The 21,738-nt window shown below is 40.9% G+C and overlaps 1 protein-coding gene and 1 non-coding gene across 4 annotated transcripts in view; both read right to left on the reverse strand.

Annotated features, from left to right (window-relative positions):
• Positions 1 to 3,071: 3,071 nt before the first annotated feature.
• Positions 3,072 to 21,738, reverse strand: part of Socs7 (suppressor of cytokine signaling 7) — a 41,232-nt gene continuing 22,565 nt past the window's right edge. For all 3 annotated transcript variants that reach the window (XM_047545915.1, XM_047545914.1, XM_047545913.1), the window contains 3 exons: positions 12,071 to 12,206; positions 11,567 to 11,717; positions 3,072 to 7,263 (listed from right to left, as the gene is read on the reverse strand). In XM_047545915.1, the coding sequence (XP_047401871.1) occupies positions 11,597 to 11,717; positions 12,071 to 12,206 (257 nt within the window). In that variant the 3' untranslated portion in view covers positions 3,072 to 7,263; positions 11,567 to 11,596. The remainder of the gene's footprint in view (positions 7,264 to 11,566; positions 11,718 to 12,070; positions 12,207 to 21,738) is intronic.
• Positions 8,065 to 8,137, reverse strand: Trnaa-ugc (transfer RNA alanine (anticodon UGC)). The gene has a single exon. It is a non-coding gene; the product is annotated as a tRNA-Ala (tRNA).

Below are 21,738 nucleotides of genomic sequence, written 5' to 3' on the forward strand. Positions count from 1 at the left end.
AGCATCATGGGAAAGCAGTCAGTCTTCAAAAACCATGTGGCACAAATATGCATCAGAATCAGTACACATAAGATGCTCACACTAGCCAGGCTAGGTGGTACACACATGTAATCTCAGCGGCTCAGGAGGCGGAGGCAGGATTTTGAGTTCAAAGCCAGCCTCAGCAACTTTGAGGCCCTAAGCAACTTAGTGAGACTCTGACTTAAAATGAAATATAAAAAGGGCTGGGGATGTGGCTCAGTGGTTAAGAACCCCTGGGTTCAATCCCCAATACCCCCCTCCCCCAAAATACTCACACTATGTGTTGAAAGCAACTAAGAACATCTCATCTTCAATCACGAGAACATAGGATGGAGGGGGGTAATCTTCTACACCATTGTTTGCCATGTGCTTATAAGTTACGTATGTGCGTAAGCCTCAACTATAGAGATGAGATAGAAGTGCATTTGGAAGAGAAAAATGGTAGTTGGAAGGCATAGATGGGGATCACAGGAAATGAAGGAGGTGGTTTCAGGTTGGGCGGGTGAAGAGGGCAGAAGAGGGTAGGTTTATTTTGGGCACCGTTTCCAAAAGAATGATCATTCTATGGGTTTTATATCCCAAGTTCCAACTAGTACCTAGCTTTCCTAACAAACCTAATAGTACTAATTTGAGTGAGGCCAAGTGGAAATGATGTAAACTAGCATCTTTATTTTTTCAAGAATGTGCACACTACTAATGTACTCTTGACCAATGGCATCTGCTAGGTCCAGGTGCTGCTATCAAGGATCCCTTGTGATCAACTACGTGCCCCAAATGGCTGCTATTTCTAGAACTGATGCCAAATGAAACATTGTCCCTTGTAATGTTGTTTGAACTTCACTGAAGCACCTTTTTTTTTTTTTTTTGAGAGGGAAGAAAACTTTAACAGAAGTTAGTGTTGTCATCATGTAAGGGCTATCAGAACTGACGGGATGCTGTGATTTGGGAATGAGGTGACTGGGGCTTCTGATAAGTTCTATGAAAATATAACTTCTCACACAGGTTTTCATCTTGCTCAGCATGCTTTGAATGCAGCAGGGAACTTGCAGATAATTTCCAAAAATGCATCAAGGTATACTGGCCCTGTAGGCAGGGAACTTGAAGGGAGGCTGGGTGGGAAAATGAAGACAGGCAATCTCAGTGGTTCCAAGTACACGTTGGTGTAAACGAGGAACATGCCAGATCCATGAGGGAGTGGGCTATAAAGACAGCAGGAGGGATGCAGTTTAAACTTATGAAAAACTTTGACTGCCGGCTTCAATGAATGCCAGGGATAACTTCCATGGAAAAATGTGACATTGTCCTGGGTAGAGCTCAGGTCACTGCTTCCAAGGCAAGGTGGCCACAGGTACTTGGTCCCAGAGAGCTCTCTGGAATTCTCTTGCACTTCTTAGGAGACAAGTCAGCTTTGAGCAATGACCAAGAGCCTCAGGAATTTTTTGACATCTCTAGTTCAGACAAGCTCCGCACTGCTCAGCTAACATCATAGGAAGCCCCCACCCTTGCCATTTCCTGGGGTGGGTGCAGGACTGAAAAACACAGACCCAAATAACAAGATAATTTCTAAACATTTTTATTTCAAATCTCTTTTCACCCCTCCCCAAAAAGACATGGGTCGGTACAGCAATCATAAAAAGGAGATACAAACACAAGAGTCAAATGTCTCCCGCACTGACACTTACAAAAAACCGGGAATTGTACATGGGGTTTCCAAACAGGGCCTGCAGCAGCTACTAATGTCCCTTTACAAGAGTCAAACATGCCTATTAATACAATATATACAGACATCCCATTCTGGAACTAATCTACAGGGACTTCCCAACACCCACCCCCTCTATCCCCAGAAAAATACCAAAACACACCCAAAGTGCATTTGTTTTGTTTATATCAAAACAGCTTTCCCTCTCCCCATCCCACCCTCAAACCCTCCCACCCAATTTAAGATTGGCCTGCAAGTCTATTTTAACCATTTAGTTATTTTTTTATAGTTTATGAAAATAAATTATACAGCAACTATTTTAATAAATTAAGCACAAAAAGGGAGAGTAAAGGAGGAAACCCAAATGGGAAGACAAAAGCCAGGCCACGCTTTGGCTTGGAGGAGGGCAGGGGTGGCTTAAGAGGACAGAGAGGTTATAGTGGGTGTCTGGTGAAAAACTGGCAACCCAGAGCCCAGAACAACACCCCTCTTGAACTTCTTAAAAACAACCAAAATGTACAGCAGTGGTCGTGCCATGGGCAGCACCAGTTTGGGCAACCCAACAACTGGCCTACCCAGAGCGGTGCATTGGTCCTGCCTCTCCCTCAACGGAGCACCAGGGATGGAGTCATCAGACCAGCCTGCCTGCTCCACCTGAGCTGGTTAGGGAGCTGAGGATACAGCTCTGAGCACAGCTGTGTGGCAGTACCTGATCACCCTGGGTTCTGATGAAGAGTGTCCTGTTTTCCTCACACTCTATCTCCAGGAGCAACTACGATCGATCACAGTCCAGCTGCAACCAGACATTCATGTCTTCCCATCATGGCTGGCTGCCTTGCCTGCCCCTTGATGCTCCTTGGCATTCTGGAGGAGGGCGTAGGACAGGGGAAGGGAGCAGTTCCAGGTACCCTCTGAAGATGAAATGGGAGTGAAGGCATGTCACACACAGCATGCAGGACTGGCTTCCTGGGAGGTAGATGAGAGTGGGAAGGGAAGGGAGAAGGTGTAGAAAGGACAGAAAGGACACAGGAAGAAATTAGGTGACACCTATCAGGAAGGCCAAGAAGCAATGAGAAAAGATGACATGAAATTTGCTTGTAAAGAAAGGTCCTTCTCTGACAGATTAGAGAATCAATATTTTTAAAAGCAACTTATTTCTGTTCAACTGCAGTACCTGAGTCCCCAGTGCCTGTCTCTGTAGTTCAACCCCATTTCACTCCCTCAAAACTTTGTTTTCCATTTGCTCAAGCCCTCCTGTCATTTTGTGCTGAGCATGAAGCCTCCAGTGCCAAAACAGAATGTCACAGGGACGTGCAGACTTGACCTTTGAGGTCCAATAATCCTAAAGCTATCATAGTGGGGCAAATTTTTCTTTTTTTTTTTTTTTTTCTTTTTTAATAAAAAAGGCTTTACTCCCCAGGAGCAAATAAATCATTTTGAACTACTGATAAACACTGCTGCAGTGAAAAGAAAGATGGCTACATGTATGCAATAGCACAAATTCAGTGTAAGAACAGCTGTGTTGACGATCAGAGATAAAAACTACTTATCCACCCCACCTCCCCATAAACCAAACCAAGAGGATTCCCATAGGGAAAATGTCTAATTCAAAAGCTCCTCCCCTATGCACAGGGGGCATGTCATTCTCTTAGAAGTGGAAAACATCCCAGGCTCCCCAGTGGAGATGCTCACAACACCTCAACTGGTGACAAAACTTGGGCAAATGAAGACACACTCACACTCACAGACTTGTAGACCTCCTTCCAACAGCCACAGAGTTACATCCTGGAGCTTGGTCCTCTAAACTCCAGGCTTAAAAGCTAAGGGAGGGGAAGCAGGGAAGGGAAAGATCTCACCCTGGGGAAAAAGTTCCTCCTATCCACATTTCCTTCTGGGTTAGGGGGCTTAGCAGGCCATAATCCTCTGGGGGCTCAGGGATGAGGGCTGAAAAGGTTGGCTCATCAGGACACTCCCAGCTCTGTTCCAGTCTCTTGCACCTGGATCTGGGAACTGACCACTCCCCAATCCTTATGGAGTATATATTGGAGGGTTTGTGCAGCCATCTCCATGTGGCTCCCAACCTCAATAATGGCCTTACACAATCAGCCCAAGTGAAAATTAGGAAAGAAGGCAGAAGGAACCACAGAGGCAGTTCCCTGCCAAACTTCTCCCCTTGGGCTGGCACACTCATACACGGCTCCCATTGCAGGTGTTACATTCACTTCATCTTCATAGGTGGGAGACCAGGCCAAGGTTATTGTCAATGGTCCTAAGCTCTGTAAGGGTCAGTGATAGTCACCTATCTAGCCCCCAACACCAAAGCACCCACCCTCTTGGCTCCTGTGCTCCCAACACAGCATATGCATTTCAAGTAACGACAGGTTGTAGCAGTAGTCATCACTAGTTCACATTGGCTCATACCCATCCTGAGGAAGATTATAGCACATCAGTCATAAATAAGTGGAAGTCACACATGCAGGGCCTGATGATACTGACATCACACAACTTAGAAATTAACAGTGGGTCACTAGAAGACAGTCTTTCCCAGTTTGTGACTTTAATTTACAACGACCAGAAAGGAATGAGTTCCCTCTGTAGAGTGCATTTCCATTAGTACTATACAGCACTGGCAAAGGGTGAAGGCCAAGTACTGGCCACTAGCCCTGCTCCTGCTTCCTCTGCTCTGCTGACTCTCTAGCCAGCATGTGCCTGTCTTACCCCAGCGGCCACCTTCATACCTTCCTTAACTTGCTCTATACAAGGTCACCCTCACAGGTGTCAAATACCCATGCATGGTGCAGACTGTCACGTGCACTTTTGTTTTGCAGCCCAATCTATTGAAGAAGGATCAGGCTATAGTCTGAGTTGTACTAAGGACAGATGGACCATGGACAGAGTTCAATACTTTTTCCCCAGGAGGACAGAGAAGTTGGGTGGTGAGGTTGGGTCATTCAGAGCTGGTTTGGTTTTTTTACCTGAGTGTATGAATTATCTGGTGGGAACCCCAGCACCATAGTGAGTACAGGGGCTCTGCCTCCCTCACAGGGCCTGAGCTGACAAAGAGTAAATAGTGAGGTCCTGGGTAATGGACAGGTGCCCTGCTGACTTCTGGCTTTGGCTTCTACCTCGTCATTATAACCCCTCAGCTTCCAGTCCTACCTGATAACTAGGAAGTTTCAGTCTCGACCACAACACTAAAATATGATTTTTTTTAATGCTGTTGCTCTGAGGGGTGGCTATGCACTGTTCAGTACATGCCACACAGATTGCTGTTTCTTTGCTTTTGTTCATGTGTTTCTCTTCTCATGGTGCTGCTCCCGCCTACAACCCAAAGCCTCACTGTCAGAGAGCTTTCCCAGACCATCTGGTCTACCCTGATCTCACCCACTCCACGTATCTTTAAAGACAATCCTTGATTCTCTGCCACAATGAGTTGCTCTCCAATTTTTTCACATGTGGCAGTCACTTGAAAGTTTCCTTAAGCTAAGGATCATGTCTTCTACCTTATATGTTTTCCACAGTATCTAGCCCAGAGCCACACACACTATAATTTTTAAAAATTATTAATAATATAAAATTTTAATAATTTAAAAATAATGAGTAACTGAAATGAGGGAAAACAATCCCAGGCAGTTGCATATTAGCCACTCAAGAACATCAATGGATTCCAGACTTCAGGTTCTACAATGAATGGAGTGGCCCTTTCTATAAGATGGAGAGTAACCTTTGCCCTCCAGAGGCAAGACTCTAGAATTTAGTCAACCTCTGGAATCACAATCTTATTTAGTTGGTAATACTTCCCTGGAGGCCAAAGAAAAAAGGTGTACCACAGGACATACCAGAAGTGGGCTAGGTTTGTGCTGCAAAGCTCATTTTGTGGACTCATTTCTTTATAGCCAGGTAATGATCCAAGTTTCCCCTCCATTCAGCTACAAGAAGGAAGACTGGACATTCTATGCAGGGTATAAAGTCAAAGGCCAGTGCTTCCAGATGAGACTAAGACACTGGAGCCTCACCCCAAACTATCAGTAAACCACAAACAATGTGATTTATCTTGTGAGCTGAGTCAGATATAAATACAAGGGACACAAGTTTCATGGAATACTTCCTGCAGAAGAGTAATAAAGTCCCAACAGCCCAACAGTCACATCTCAATAGCAAACCTCTCCCCAGAGTAACTGAGGAAAACACACAATGTTTTATAATTTGACAATGGTCAGGTGCAAAAAAATTAAAGACCACTGAAAAGTACTGAGTTTTTCTCCTCCCTCTTCCATATCCACCTAGAAAACAGGCAACTCTTGAATCAGCATCTGACAAGACTTCCTAAAGAATGGAGGGCAATGGAAACTGACTCTAAAAATGTCTGGATTGCTAGAATGAATGCAGGAAAATGAAGAAGCCCTTGCTACCTCCCGTCCCAGAAGTGACACCACAATGATAAACCTAAAAACACAAGATATGATGCTCTCTTCCTCTGAACTAAGGAAATCCCATTAAGGCTGGTACATTCAAGATTTCTTCTAAGAAGAGCACAATAGCTTTGCTTCTCACCTTCCTCCACATTCCCTCTCATTCACTGACAGACATATGGAGGTAATGCTGACTCCTAAACTGAGGATACAGTTTGCCATGAAGCATGTGGAAGCATGCTTCATTAAACTCAGCAGTCCATGACCGCAGCTCTGAACTGCTCAGGTGATAAGAAATACTACTGCCTTGACAGCTGGTGAAAGCAATAGGAATGATGTTCCCATGACTGGAGTGAAATGTACAGATACCTCAGGGGAAGGAACTGAGGAGGTTGAAAGGAGAACAGGGTTAATTAATTTCAGGTCATAGAGCTTAAGGAATTAAGTAAAACAAAATAAATACAACTTCCAAGAGAGGTGATTCTGAAATTAGGTTCCTAAACCCTAAAAAGGAAAAGGATGTGGGGAGTCACTACTTCCTCCAGCAAAGGCCATTTGCCAGTTTTTATCCAACAATTTTCTCTTCCAGACTACCTGCCCTCTTTCTCTTCTGCTCCTACTGAAGCTGGCAATGAGAAGCAGATTCTCCTTCCTTCAAACTTCTAATGCTGTTTGCACTTCTCTGGCTTCTCCTCCATACTGCAAGGTCCATGGTGAAGACCCTAACTCTATCTCTGGCACCAAGTGAATGTGAATGGTGCTCCTCTCCTCCCTGCCCCTTCTTTGGACCTGCTCACCCTTCACACCACTTCCAAAGCCCAGCTGTCTTCAAGGTGAGTTTTCCATACTGAGAAATGCACATATTGAAAACAAACTTCTAAAAAGAAACAGTGTTGAGACTTCTTCCAGTTTTCCAAGGAGCTCATCTAGTTCTGGGATACCATGAGTGTATATGAATGGTGGAGCCCACTACTCAGACTCTGGTTGTGTGCTTCTTCCAAGCCCCAGGGCTTCAGGAGAAACCATAGTCTTTGAACATAGAATCCCAAACCTTCCCATTCCTTTTTTCTTGTTCTTCTTTTCATGGTAGCTTCATTTGATTCTTCAAACTGGAGCTTGGCAACCAAATGCCTAAGGTGAAAAAAGTAGAAAAAAAGAAAAAAGAAAAATTAGACCAGTTCAACATAGTAGAACCCAAATGGAACAAAAGACTAGACTAGCTGCTAAAGGTGGAAAAGCACATCTCAAAAGGAGAGTGGAAGTGCCTATGGTTGCGCATGTAGTCCTATCTACTCAGGAGGCCTAAGGTGGGAGATCACTTGAGCCCAGAAGTTCAAGACCAGCCCGGGCAACATAGCAAGACACTGTCTCAAAAAAATAAAATAAAAATAAAAAAACAACAAAAAAGGAAAATGAAGCCTGGACAGCCAAATGCTTTTCTATATATATTATATCTGGCTGAAGATGTGGCAATGGCTGCTATTAAAAGGGTCTGAGAAGCCCATGACTTGGTTGCCAAAACAGATCTTGAAGCAACTGATGAATATATTCTACCACACTGTCTAAATTCTCTCTTTTATTTTCCTGCTCACTTCCCCCCACTTTTCCCAAGGCCCACCTGTGCTAGGGGGTAAAAGGAATCTAAGCCCTGAAGTAACCCCTTGTAAGCCTGGCTAGAAATAGCTCTGTGTCTCCGCAGCTTCTGGCTACCAAAGAGAGTTGACAGAATCACAAAGGCCACTGAAGCTTCTACCTTGTGATTTGAAAAAGGATATTCTTGCTATTTATTCTGTATCCTGATTCCAAGCACCTTGGAATGAAATTCAAAGATAACAGCACTCCCAAATTATAATCAACCTGACCAATAAGAAGTACTAAGGGCAAAATTTCACCCCTTAAATACCTTCTCTGATTTTTTTTTTTTTTTTTTTTTGGTGGTGCTGGGGATCGAACCCAGGGCCTCATGCTTGCAAGGCAAGCACTCTACCAACTGAGCTATATCCCCAGCCCTTAAATACCTTCTCTTTGGAAGTATTACTTCCCCTTTTTCAAGGGTTCTAGGGTCTAAATCTGGAGCAAGTATAGCATTATGCTTATTCTTTACCACAGAAAAATGGACCCTGTAGGTTCAGTTTAAATCTTTGCCATAGATGACTGCCCCCAACACTTATGACATGGCTATCCTCTACCTGGTACCTGATCATACCATATTCCTGCCCAATTCAGGCATTATAATTAAGTATATTCCCATTATACTTATAGGTCCTCTTACCCAGAATGATCTGTTCTCAGATCCTACAATGGCTGCCTTATTGACATTTAGACCTCAGCTGAAATGTCATCTCCTCACGAGGCCTTTCCTAATCATCCAGACTTAAATAGAACCCTACCATTAACCACTAAATTTCACTGGCTTTAGTTTCCTCAGAACATATATGATCACCACACCTATTAATTTACTTACATGTATGCTGCTTGGCTTTCCCTATAATGGTAGTGAGTAAAAACATGGCCCCTGACTGTCCTACCTGGCACTCTATTCCCAGTTCCTCTGGGTACCAACAAAAAACACGGATGTCTCTGATCCATTTAGATGCTGATAGATCTTTATTTTATTCATCTATTTATATGTGGTGCTAAGAATCAAATCCAATGCCTCACACATGCTAGGCAAGTGCTCTACCACTGAGTTACAACCCCAGCCCTGAATGACAACTAGAGGAAAAGAAAACCATTCCATTTTTGGACCTCTCTGACTCCTTGCAACTTATATTTATTTTGGTCCTAGTCCTACCCCCTAGAGCCATGCAGAATACACTTATGTCTTCATTAGGAAAACCCACCAAGTTTTTTTTTTTTTTTTTTTTAAGCTATCTCACCATAGGTTCTTTCTTTCTTTTTTTAAACAGTGCTGGGGATCACACAGAGCTTTGAACATGCTACTAGGAAAGTGCTCTACCACTGGGCTACATTCCAGCCTACTAGCTTCTTTCTCTAGGTTAATTAATCATAGGTTTCTTTGCTTTAGGTTAGTCATATTTCTGGTCCCCTTACTTACTATCCATAGGATGAAATTTAGAGTCCTCCATCACCGTGAGGCCTTTCTCTGAATGAGCTCCTATTTATGTGGATTCTTCCCAGGGCATAGCACCAACAGAATTGGTTCATTTTGCTGAAGGGTTCTACTACCCTTCAGTAGTGCAGCCACACAGGTGGACTCCTAAGTTCTCCCCTACTTTCCCATCCCATTCTTGACTGCAAAGCCACCTGCCACATGGAGATTGTTCTAGATATGTTTCAGGAGTTACTTCCAAGGCACAAAATGTATATAATAGATACCCACCACAGGTCATGTATTAAAAGCTTTGGTTACCAGCCTGTGGCACTACTGGAGGTGGGTGGGACCTCGAAGGAAGTCAGGCCACTGAGTGTGTGGCTTTGAAAGGAATGGTGGAACTCTAACCCCTTTCTCTTTTTGCTTCCTTGCCACCATGAGGTAAGCAGATTTGCTCTACCATACACAAACAATGGAGTCAGCTGACCTTGAACTGAAACCTCTGAAACTATGAGCCAACTTTTTAAGTTGTTCATCTCAAGTATGTTGTCACAGTGATGGAAAGCTAACACAATATGATAAAGGAATGTACGCAGAGTCCAGGATTCCCTAAAACTCTGCAGGCTCACATCAATGTTTATAGCAGTTCAATTCACAATAGCTAGATTGTGGAATCAACCTATATGCCCTTCAGTTGATGAATGGATAAAGAAACTGTGGTATATATATATATATATATATATATATGGAATATTATTCAGTGTATATATATAATATAATGGAATATTATTCAGCCATAAAGAAGTATAAAATTATGGCATTTGCAGGTAAATGGATGGAGCTGGAGAATATCATACCAAATGCCAAATGTTTTCTCTGATAAGTGTATGATGACACATAATGGGGGGACTAAAGGGGGGTAAGAGAAAGATGGAAGAACTCTGGATTGTGTAGAGGGAAATGAGGGGAGGGGAGGGGATGAAAGAAAAGATAGTGGAATGAGACAAACATCATTACCCTATGTACATGTGTGATACACATGAGTCTCCATTTCTTGGTCTCTCCTTGTCATCCTTTCTCCCTGTTAATCATTGTTAGCCTGGCTCACATGCTTTCCCACAGTTGCAAAGAATCTGAGATTTCTGGAGCCAAGAGGAGACACAGCTAGGCTCAGCTCAGTCATGGCTAAAGAAAACCCATGGGACATCTATCAGCTGTCACTCTCCTATTGGGAGACAGCGTAGCAATTAAAACCCCCTCTTCACTCTAAGGCAGCTATTCTTGTGGGATTTCCCCCTTTGTTTATTTTGTGTGGGGGATGAGACTGAAAAACACAGATTAGAAATGCTAGAAAGATACCCTAAGCTAAGCGTGGTGGCTCATGCCTGTAATGTCAGTGACTTGGGAGACTGAGGCATGAAGATCATGAGTTTGAGACCAATCTTAACAATTTAGTGAGACCTTTGGCAATGGAGCAAGACCAAAATAAAAAAGAGCTGGGGATGTAGCTCAGTGGTAAAATGTCTCTGGGTTCAATTCCCAGTACCAAACACACAAACACACAAAGAAACGACACCCCACACTAAGAGGAAAGACATTGTAAACTGGAAGTAGATAACAGAACATGAACTCTTGCTCTCAGCCAGTACCACCAGAATCAGCTCCCTGCAAATCTGTTCCCTACTTGTCTTAACTTTTCAAAGTCTATGTTAATGTAATTTAAAAGATGAATTAAAATTCGCATGCACAAACCAATATTTCAAGACATTTTGAGAAAATAAATGAGTAGAACTCAGTGTAGCAATGATAGAGAATAGCCTCTTAGAAAACTGAATTTCTCAGTTAATTAATTTAATTTATTCTCTTCAACAATTTACTTTGCAGTGGCCCAAAGAAGACTCCAAATAGAAGAGCAGGATGTTTTTCCTCATTCCCATACTAAGCTGTGCAACTTGGTGGAGTTCTTGCTGAAGTGCATGCCTACTGCAATAAAAGGCATGTTTATATTCCCTTTGATGAAGTCTTCTTCCCCTTTGTTTTTCTGCTTTGTTTCCCACCTTATATCATTTGTGCAATAGCAAGGAGATCAGGTAAGGCCAAGTATGAGAAGGCTGCACGCTTAGCTACAACTGTGTGTCCTCCTCACTTATATTCTGTAATTCATTTGCATGTTGCTTAGCAAATATTCTTTAAGCCTTTCATGTTTGTGTGCCTTTCCCCCAAATGGGGCATGTGCCCCTTGGAGAGGGCATTTATCAGATTTGGTAACTCTATGGGCAGATACCTAGATCAGGGGTATAAACTGAGGAGCTGCCAGAGAGGGGCAGGTGTTAACTGCCCATGGTAACTGCACATAGGCTGAACATTGAGAGCCCCTACCCTTGGTGGTAACCAGCAGGGGGCCCCTCGCTACGTGGAGGGTTCCACTTCTTGCTTCTGTTTGGAAATGAGCTGCGCTTCCTTTAGAGACAGGTATACCTCTTCCTGAGGATCATAGTAGTAGAACTTTCGGATATAAGAGATCAGAGGCCTGTTAAAAAAAACAAGTGGGGGACACCACAAAGTGTTAATGGTACATAATGTCCTTATGCATGCTAGGCTAGTAGTCTACCTCTGTGCCGTCCTGACACCCTCACTCTACCATTCCCACTGCACTCTTCATAGGGCCTGCAGAGGGAAGGCTGATATATACACCTTCTTCCCTTTTGGCTACAGTGTGATAGTTCTAGAATTAGGTGTTAAGACACTGGAAAGGTGAAAGGATGATGCCTACAAATATTTTATGCCACTATCTGCCCATGTAAGCAGCTTGCAGGCGTCACTGACATTTGTAACTTACCCCCCCAACCCCTTCCTGCCCCAACCCTAATGTCCCCATTGTACTTAGGCAGTGGGAGATCCGGGATATGATCTATCCGGACGAGCTGTCGGATCCGGAATCTGCAAAGGTGCTGGAGGGATTTGACATTGCTGAATCGGGACACTGGATAGAGCAGCTGGACTGGAGTCGGTGGCAGTCCTTCAAGAATGAAAACAAAAGCAAACATTAAGAAGGAACAATGCAGCTAACCACAACTTCCTTATGAAGAGAATCCAGGGAAGGAAAATGGTACTTTATAGTTCATATATACATTGTGCAAAAGTAGTTCAGTTCCAAAAGGGCCATGGTTTTCCATTTGCAGAAGCAGCACTTCCACGTTTCACATTCAAGGGATTTATTCTCCTTGCCCACGATCTCCCCAGTATCATTCCCCATTCCCCAAGTACTGGGGATTGAACACAGGGGTACTGTACCCTGAGCTACATCCCCAGCCCTTTCTATCTTTTATTTTGAGACATGGTCTTGCTAAGTTGCCCAAGCTGGCCTAGAACTTACCATCTTCCTGCCTCAGCTTCCCAAGTCTCTGGGATTACATGCACACACCCAGCTTCCCTGCGTTATAACAGCTGTCTTGCTCCATAGAATAGTCCAGTGAATAATGTAAAGCTAGAGATTTTTCTTGGGGCCTAGTACCAATCCTAATGATCTTGGGAATAGCAAGGAACAAAATCCTCCCAACTAAGAATTGCAGATACTTATTCAGCATTACCTCACAGAACCCTGGTGAGGACTCAGATTGTTCAGAAATGCTATGGTTTGAATATGGTTTGTTCCACACCAAACAGTCATGTGTTAGAAGCTTGGCCCCTCTGTGGTAATGTTAGGGTGGTAGAGCCTTTAAGAGGAGGGACCTAATAGAAAATGATTACATCATGGGACTCTACTCTTAGAAGGAATTGAACGGGTACCTTGCCAGGCGTGGTGGCACATGCCTGTAATCCCACCACTCAGGAAGCGGAGGCAGGAAGATTTCAAGTTCAAAGTCAGCCTTAGTAACTTAGTGAGGCCCCAGGTAACTTAGAAATACCCTGTCTCAAAGTTAAAAAATTTTTTTTATAAAAGGGGGATGGGTGGAGGCTAGGGATGTGGCTCAGTGGTTAAGCACCTCTCAGTTCAATCACTGGTACAAAAAAAAACCAACCAAACCAAAACAAAAGAATAGGCACCTCCCCTGAATCTCTCTCCTACACACACTCCTGCCATTGTAATGGCACGTTACTGTGATGCCATCTACCATGAGGCTTTCACCAGAGCCAAAAAAGATGCACACCATGATCTTAAACCTCCAGAACAATGAGTCAAATAAACTTTTATTTATGAAATACACAGCCTCAGGTATTTTTTTACAGCCACAGAAAATGGACTAAGACAAGAGAGGTCCCCACTTAATTCCTGTGGGTAGTGGACAGACTGGGAAGTAGAAAGCAACAACTGACATCAAATTTCACAGTCCTATTACTTCTACCATTTACTTCATGCCAGGACAATTGGTTTTAGCCACCTTTAATTACCCATCAGCACTCCCCTTTCTGCTTCTAAACAGTTAGGATGGGTTACAGAAAGAGAAAAAAAGGAGGATGATGCTTTTAAAAGAAAAGCAACTACAGTAATGCGGGCAAGTTGGTGCTACTCAGTGCAAATGTGCCCGCTGACTGACACCAGCCAGGCCCAATGGGAGCACCACACCCTAACCAGCAGGCACTGTGTTGGGGAATACCAGAACCCCGTGGGTTATACCATACAACAGAACCCCCCACACACACCCAGAATGGAAGGGTCACTGAAACAGGTTCAAAGGAACTAAGAATATCTTGGTTTCAATAAACAAAGAGACTAAACTAGGCAAACGAGCAAACTACTGTGAGAAAGAATCAGAAATGAAAAATATTTTCTCAGTCATTATTATATCAAAAGAAATTCTGTAGACACAACTGTTTGGAAAAGAAAATATCCATTATTACTGGGGCCCAGTTTCATACCATTTATATATTTTATTTATAGGCATAAGAAGAAAGCTTGCAGATTGCCTCCCAAAAGTCTTTCCATGGTTACTGACAACTGACATTTTCAACAAACAAAAACAACCATACTGTACTGTTACTAAGCAAGTAGACTTATCTTTAAAACTATACTTAAAATATAGGAGTGATGGCACATGACTGTAATTCTAGAGACTCAGAAGGCTAAGGCAGAAGGGTCATGAGTTCCAGGAACTTAGTGAGATCCTTTATTTATTTATTTTTTATTTTATTTTTGGGTGCTGGGGATCAAACCCAGGGCCTTGTGCTTGCAAGGTAAGCACTCTACCGACTGAGCTATCTCCCCAGCCCCGATCCTTTACTTTTTATTTCAAAAATAAAAATAAAAAAGGCTGGGGATGTAGCTGTGGTAGAACACCACTAAATTCAATCCTTAGTACTGAAAAAAGGAAACTAAATCTATACTTAAGAGACAGCTAACACCACTCCATTCTACCTTTGAAGAGACTGAGGCCCACTGAGCTTAGAGACTCTGCTCACGGCACAGAACCAATGAAAGTGGCCTGCCTTGAACACCTGTTTTGACTAAGGAAGAGTTAGCAGTGGTTCTGCCACAGTCAAGGGAAACTTTTTAGGGGGTTCTCCAGGAGTGTCCTCAGAGAACCTACCCCACTGACAGTTGGGTAGTCCAAGACACTCACAGCACCCTGATTCATGAATGACCAGCCCCTTCTAGTCTCTTCCCGATCACTCTCACCCTTTACAGTCTATTTTGAAACACTTCAGCCCTCCCATACCAACATGGTTGGTCCTTTCCATTAAAAGAAAAAAACCAGAGACCGGGTAAGGTGGCATATGTCTATAATCCCCGCAATCTGTGAGGCTGATGCAGAAGGATCACAAGTTCAAGGCCAGACTCAGCAACTTAGCAAGGTCCTAAGCTACTTAGTGAGACCCTGTTTCAAAATAAAAATAAATAAAAGGGCTGAGAATATAGCTCAGTGGTAAAGTGCCCAATCTCTAGTATTCCTCCCTCTAAATATATTTATACATGAATTTATCTTGAATATATTATTCAACTGGTTTTAAAAAATTATCTTGGGGGGCTGGGGATATAGCTCAATTGGTAGAGTGCTTGCCTTGCAAGCACAAGGCCCTGGGTTCAATCCCCAGCACCAGAAAAAAGAAAAAAAAAAAAAATTATCTTGGGTTCAAATGCCTCTTTGAATTTATCCTTTTCTTTCCTTACTGGTATCTACATATTCTTTAGTAAAACTATGACAAACAGAAAGCTTTTGGGGATTGGTTATAATTTTGCTAAATTCAGCATGATGTTTCAGAGATAAAATTAATTTATATATCTAATAATTTATTCCCAAAAATATAGTGTTATATGACTTGTGTTTAAAGAGATCAGAATAATAAGCAACAGAATTATCTGTCTACTTGAATTTTAATGACCACATATACTTGCTTATTTAATTGTATTATTTTGAACCTTGAGGTTCACAAATAGCAATTGGAAACCTGTTAACATGCTGATATTCATTGGTGTCAACCTGACCATTTTACTGTTTACCCCCAAATATAGCAAATTCAGAACATGTTAAAAGAAGAGGTTAGAAATGCTAAGAAATCTACCAGACATGTATCAAATAAAGGAGCTATAAAGCATAGTATTTAAAAGTTCCCCAAGAGGTCAAGTATGGTAACAAACATCTGTAATCTCAGCTTGACTCAGGAGGTCAAGGCAGGAGGACTGTGGTTCCAGGTCAGCCTGGGCAAGTTAGGAGGACCCTATCTCAAAATAAAAAAATAAGGACTGGGGTGTAGCTCAGTGATAAAGTACCCCTGGTTTCAATTGCAGGAATGATAAAAGAAAACAAACAATCAAAAGAATTGGAAAGAAATCCAAGATAAGACAGCAGCGTAGTGAAAGGATAAGAGTGAGGCAGAATACTGGTTATGAGAAACTTTCCTCTGATCCTTTGCCAGGAGGTCCTGGCGCAAATTCATTTTCCAGTCATGTCAATATTTTACTCTTCTCCCCAACAAATGCCAGGTTAAGGGCAAAAAATGTCTTCCAGGTGTGAGCACCCCAAACACCCAGGATCTTTCTGTTCCCTGAAGACTAGAATCAGATCAGGAAGTACATCTGCTTCACAATCAGGGCCTTCCCCCGCCCCCATTACTGGGGATTGAATTCAAGGGTACTCTATCACTGAGCTACATTCCCAATTCTTTTTACTTTTAATTTTGAGGTAGGATTTCACTAAATTGCTGATGCTGGCCCTGAATTTGCAATTCTCCTGCCTCAGCCTCCCTAGCATCTGGGATCACAGGTGTGCACCACTGTACTTGGCTAGGTCCTCTTTTTCTTAGAAACACAGAAAATAAATTTTCTTAGAAATGTAAGTATAAGGGCTGGGGAGATAGCTCAGCTGGTAGAGTGCTTGCCTCACAAGCACAAGGCCCTGAGTTCAATCCCGAGTACAGCAAAAAAAAAAAAAAAAAAGAAATGTAAGTATAAAGAGAATAAATTAGGGAGGGTAAGTGACCATAAATATAATCTTTCAAAAAAAAATAAATAAATAAAAGGTCAAGGGTCAAATAAGTTTTCAACTAACAGTAAAGTACTATTAATATCCCCCCCTCCATTCTTCAACTTAAGAAAAACTGCAATGTGCCAGATATGGCACATGCCTCTATTCTCAGCAACTTGATAGGTTGAGGCAGGAGGTTGCCAAGTTTGAAGACAGCTTCAGCAACTTAGTGAGGCCCTATCTCGAAATGAAAAATAAAAAGGTCTGGGAGTGTAGCTTGGTAATAAATTCCCAGAGGATTCAATTCATAGTACCAATCAAACCAAACACCTACATGTAATGAATTATTGACAATGCAAATTTCTGGGGTGTGAGAGCAGCAGTGGGAGGGTAGAAGATTCTGTTTTTTTTTGCTACTGGGGATTGAACCCGGGGCCTTGTGCTTGCAAGGCAAGCACTCTACCAACTGAGCAGTATCCCCAGTCCTCACTTTTCTTCTATAATCTCATGGGCTATTTGGCCTTTTTACATCTACATGTATTTTCATAGCTTAAAAAGAAATACGTAATGGAGTACTATTCAGTCATAAAGAATGACTTTATGACATTTGCAAGTAAATGGATGGATCTGGAGACTATCATGCTAAATTAAATAAGCCGTTCTCAAAAAACCAAAGGTTGGAGGCTGGGGAAATAGCTCAGTTGGTAGAGTGCTTGCCTTGCAAGCACAAGGCCCTGGGTTCAATTCCCCAGCACCGGGGGGAAAAAAAAAAAAAAAAAAGCCAAAGGTTGAATGTTTTGGCTGATATGTGGAAGCTAATCCACAATAAGGGAGGAGAGGGGAAGAAGAGATATTCAGTAGATTAGACAAATGGGAATGAAGGGAAAGGAGGGGACAGGAAAAGGAAAGACAGTGGAATGAATCCAAAATAATTTTCCTGTGTACATATATGAATACACCATAGTGAATCTCACTATTATGTACATCCATAGCGATGGGGTCCTAATTAGAATAAGATATAGTCCATGCTTGTACAATTATATCAAAATGAATTGTCATGTATAAAAGAATCAATTTAAAAAAAGGAAAAAAAGGAAATCCATAGAAGCCAAGTGTTGGCACATGTGCACACATGTAATCCCAGAAGGCTGAGGTAGGAGAATCACAAGTTCAAAGCCAACCTGAGCAATTCATTGAGACACTGTCTCAAAATAAAAGATAAAAAGGACTGGGAATGTAGCACAATGGTAAAGCATCCCTGGAAGAAAGAAAGAAAAAGAGAAAAATACATAATATTTCAAATCCAATATCTGAATATAATAATTCAGACATTTCTGAATTATTGCTGAATAAGTGAATTTAGCAAGGTTGCAGGATATAAGATATACAAAAGCAACTAAAGTTCTATATACTATCAATGAACAAGTAAAAAATAATTAAATTAAGAAAATTCTACTTATAGTAACATAAAAATGATCCAATACTTAGGAATAAATTTCCACTTGATCTTAGCCAAAAGACCAGGAAGCAATTTTAGGAAAAATTTAACAAAAGAAGTACAAAACTTTTCCTATGAAAAACTACAAAATATTGTTCAAAAAGTTTACAGAAGATTTAAATAAACAGAAAAACATCCCATGTCCACAAATCAGAAGATTTATTTAGTATTGTTAACATGGCAATACTCTGCAAATTGATGAACAGACTCAGCTCAAAACCCATCAAAATCTCAGGTGTCTGCGTTGAAGAAATTAACAAGCTGATCCTAAATATCATATAGAAATGCAAGGGACCCAAAATAGCCAAAACAATCTCCAAAAATAAAAAAGAACAATGTTGGAGAACTCACACTTCTTAATTTCAAAACTTGCTAGAGCTGGGCATGTAGTAAGTGCGCACGTAAAAAAGTACATGCCTGTAATCCCAGCAACTCGGGAGGCTAAGGGAGAAGATCATAGGTTCAATCAGCAATTTAGCAAGACCCTAAGCAACTTAGGAAGACCTCATCTCAAAATAAAAAATAAAAAAGGGTTGGGGAGGGCAGGGGCTATAGCTCAGTTGATAGAGTGCTTGCCTTGCAAGCACAAGGCCCTGGGTTCAATCCCCAGCACCACAAAAAAAAAAAAAAAAAAAAAGGGTTGGGGATATGGCTCAGTGGTAAAGTCCCTCTGGGTTCAATCCCTGGCACCAAAAGGAAAAAAAAAAACATAAAACTACAAAACCATTGTAATCAAGACAATGTGGCACAAAGATGGACGAACAGTTCAACGGAATAGAACTGAAAGTCTGTAAATAAACCTGTGCATTTACAATAACTGATTTCAACAAGAATGCCAAGATAATTCAATGGGGAAAGAACTGTCTTTTCAACAAATGGTGAAATGGTGCTAGGACAACTTTATATTCACGTGAAAAAGAATGAGGCTGGATCTCCTCCTCACACCATACACAAATATTAACTCAGGATGGATCACAGACTTACTGTAACAGCTAAAACTATAGGCATCTTAAAAGAAAATCTGGACATTAATCCCCATTACTGTGGGTTTAGGTAAAATTCTTAAAATATAGTCATCCCTTGGTATGCAGAGGAAATTGGTTGTCAGACCACTGTGGACAACAAATCTGCAAATGCTCAAGTTCCTTACATAAAATGGCCTATTTGCATAAACCTATCACATCCTTCTGCTGTATACTTTTAATCACATATATAATACACACACACACACACACACACACATACATACTTGTAATCATCAGTAGATTACTTAGAATATCTAATACAATGTAAATGTCATTTAAATAGTTGCTGTACTGAATTGATTAGGGAATAATGACATGAAAAAATGTCTATACATGTTCATAACAGATAAACTTTTTTTCTTTTTGTGGTACTAGTGATTAAAACCAGTTCTCTACCACTAGACTAAATTCTAAGTCCTTTTTATTTATTTATTTATTTTAAATTTTAAGACAGGGTCTTGCAAAGTTGCCCAGGCTGGCCTCAAACTTGCAATCCTCCTGCCTCAGTCTCCTAAGTAGTTAAGATTACAGGTATGTGCTACCATGCCCAGCAAGTTTTTTTTAAGTATGTTTGATCTGAATCCACTCACTGATGAAGAACCTGTGGATACAGAGAGATGAATGTATAATAAATAACAACATGAAAAGAATAATAAGTAGGAACTCACTGAATCAAAAAATTATTTATTGGGGCTGGGATTATGGCTCAGTGCTACAGTGCTTGCTTAACATGTGTGAGGCACTGGGTTCAAATCTCAGCACCACATATATATAAATGAATAAAATAAAGGTTTATCAACATCTAAAAAAAGAATTTTTAGGGCTGGGGAGATAGCCCAGTCGGTAGAGTGCTTGCCTTGCAAGCACAGGCCCTGGATTCAATCCCTAACACCGCAAAAAAAAAAAAAAAAAAAGAATTTTTAGAAAAAGAATGCACTTTAAAAAATTGTTTTTTAAAGTAAAAAGACAGAATGGGAAGAAATACCTGCAAATCATTTATCTGACCAGGACTTAAACTGAGAATATATAAAATACTCTAATAACTCAATAATATAAAGATAAATAACTTAATTTTAAAATGAGCAGAGTGAGTGGCTGGGAATATACCTCAGTGATAGAATGTCTGCTTAGTAGCATGCTCAAGGTCCTGGGTTTGATCCTCAGCATTCTTCTTTAATAAATACATAAATTTCAAAAATACAAATGAACAAACATTTTGAATAGCTATACAAATAGACAATAAATTCATGAAAATATATCAATATCATTAGGAAAATGAAAACCAAAAGTATAATGAGGTATTACTTCATATGCACTAAGATGGCTATATTTAAAAAAAAAATGGTAAAAGTGCTGGCAAGAAGGTGGAGAAACTGGAAACCTCAGGCACAGCTGGTGGAAATGCAAAATGGTACAGTTGTTTTGGAAAAGTATGGCAGGTTCTTAAAAAGCTAATGATGGGGTTATTACCTTACGACCCAGAATTTTCCTCCTAGATATATGTTCATGCAAAAACATGAATGTTCACAGAAGCCTTATTTTATAATAGCCAAAAAGTAGATTCAACCCAAATATCTTCAAATAATGGCAGATAAACAGCATACAGTATAAACACATGATGGTTATAATCACATTATAATAATAATTCCATTATTAAAAGGAATTAAGTTCTGACACATGCTACAACACTGATGAACCTTGAAAACATTGTTAAGTGAAAAAAACTAAACACAAAGGTCAAGTATTATATGATTCAATTTATGTGAAGTGTACCAGAGTCAAATTATAATAGAGAAAGAAAACAGATTTATATTTGCCAGAGGCTAGGAGATAGGGAGAATAGGGAATAACTGCTAATGGTATGGGTTTTTCATTTCGATATGATAAAAATGTTCCAAAATTGATTGTGGTAATCACATCACTCTGTGAATATAATAAAAAACTGCTGAATCAAATACTTCAAATAGGTAAATTAGCTGGGCATTGATACATGCCTGTAATCCCAGCAACTCAAAAGGCTGAGGCAGGAGGATCATAAGATAAAGGCAAGCACCAGCAATTTAGCAAGGAGGCCCAAAACAAGACCCTGTCATAAAATAGAAAAAATTAAAAATGCATGAACTTTACATTCTATGACTTATATCTCAATAAAGAAAGGAAGGAAGGAAATACACTAACATGAAAAGGCTTCTACTGGTCAAAGAGGACAATCTGAGCTTCAATAATCATAATTGAAATGGGTTGAAACCCACGGTGTTAGCCATCTGTCACTATGGAAAAACATGTAAGATAATCAACTTGAAGCTGGGCACAGTGGCACACACCTGTAATCCTGGTGACTCAGAAGGCTGAGGCAAAAGGATCACAAGTTCAAGGCCAGCCTCAGCAACTTAGCAAGACCTTGTCTCAAAATAAAAATGAAAAAAGGTTAGGGGTATAGCTCAGTGGTAGAATACCTCTGGGTTCAATCCCTAGTAATACCTGCCCCCCCCCCAAAATGATAATCAACTTTATATTTATATATATATATATATATATATATTTTTTTTTTTTTTTTTTTTTTTTTAAGTGGACACAATACCTTTAATTTACTTTATTTTTTTATGTGATGCTGAGGATCGAACC

The sequence above is a fragment of the Sciurus carolinensis genome, chromosome 3 (genome assembly GCF_902686445.1).
Source record: "Sciurus carolinensis chromosome 3, mSciCar1.2, whole genome shotgun sequence".
NCBI classification, from domain to species: domain Eukaryota; kingdom Metazoa; phylum Chordata; class Mammalia; order Rodentia; family Sciuridae; genus Sciurus; species Sciurus carolinensis.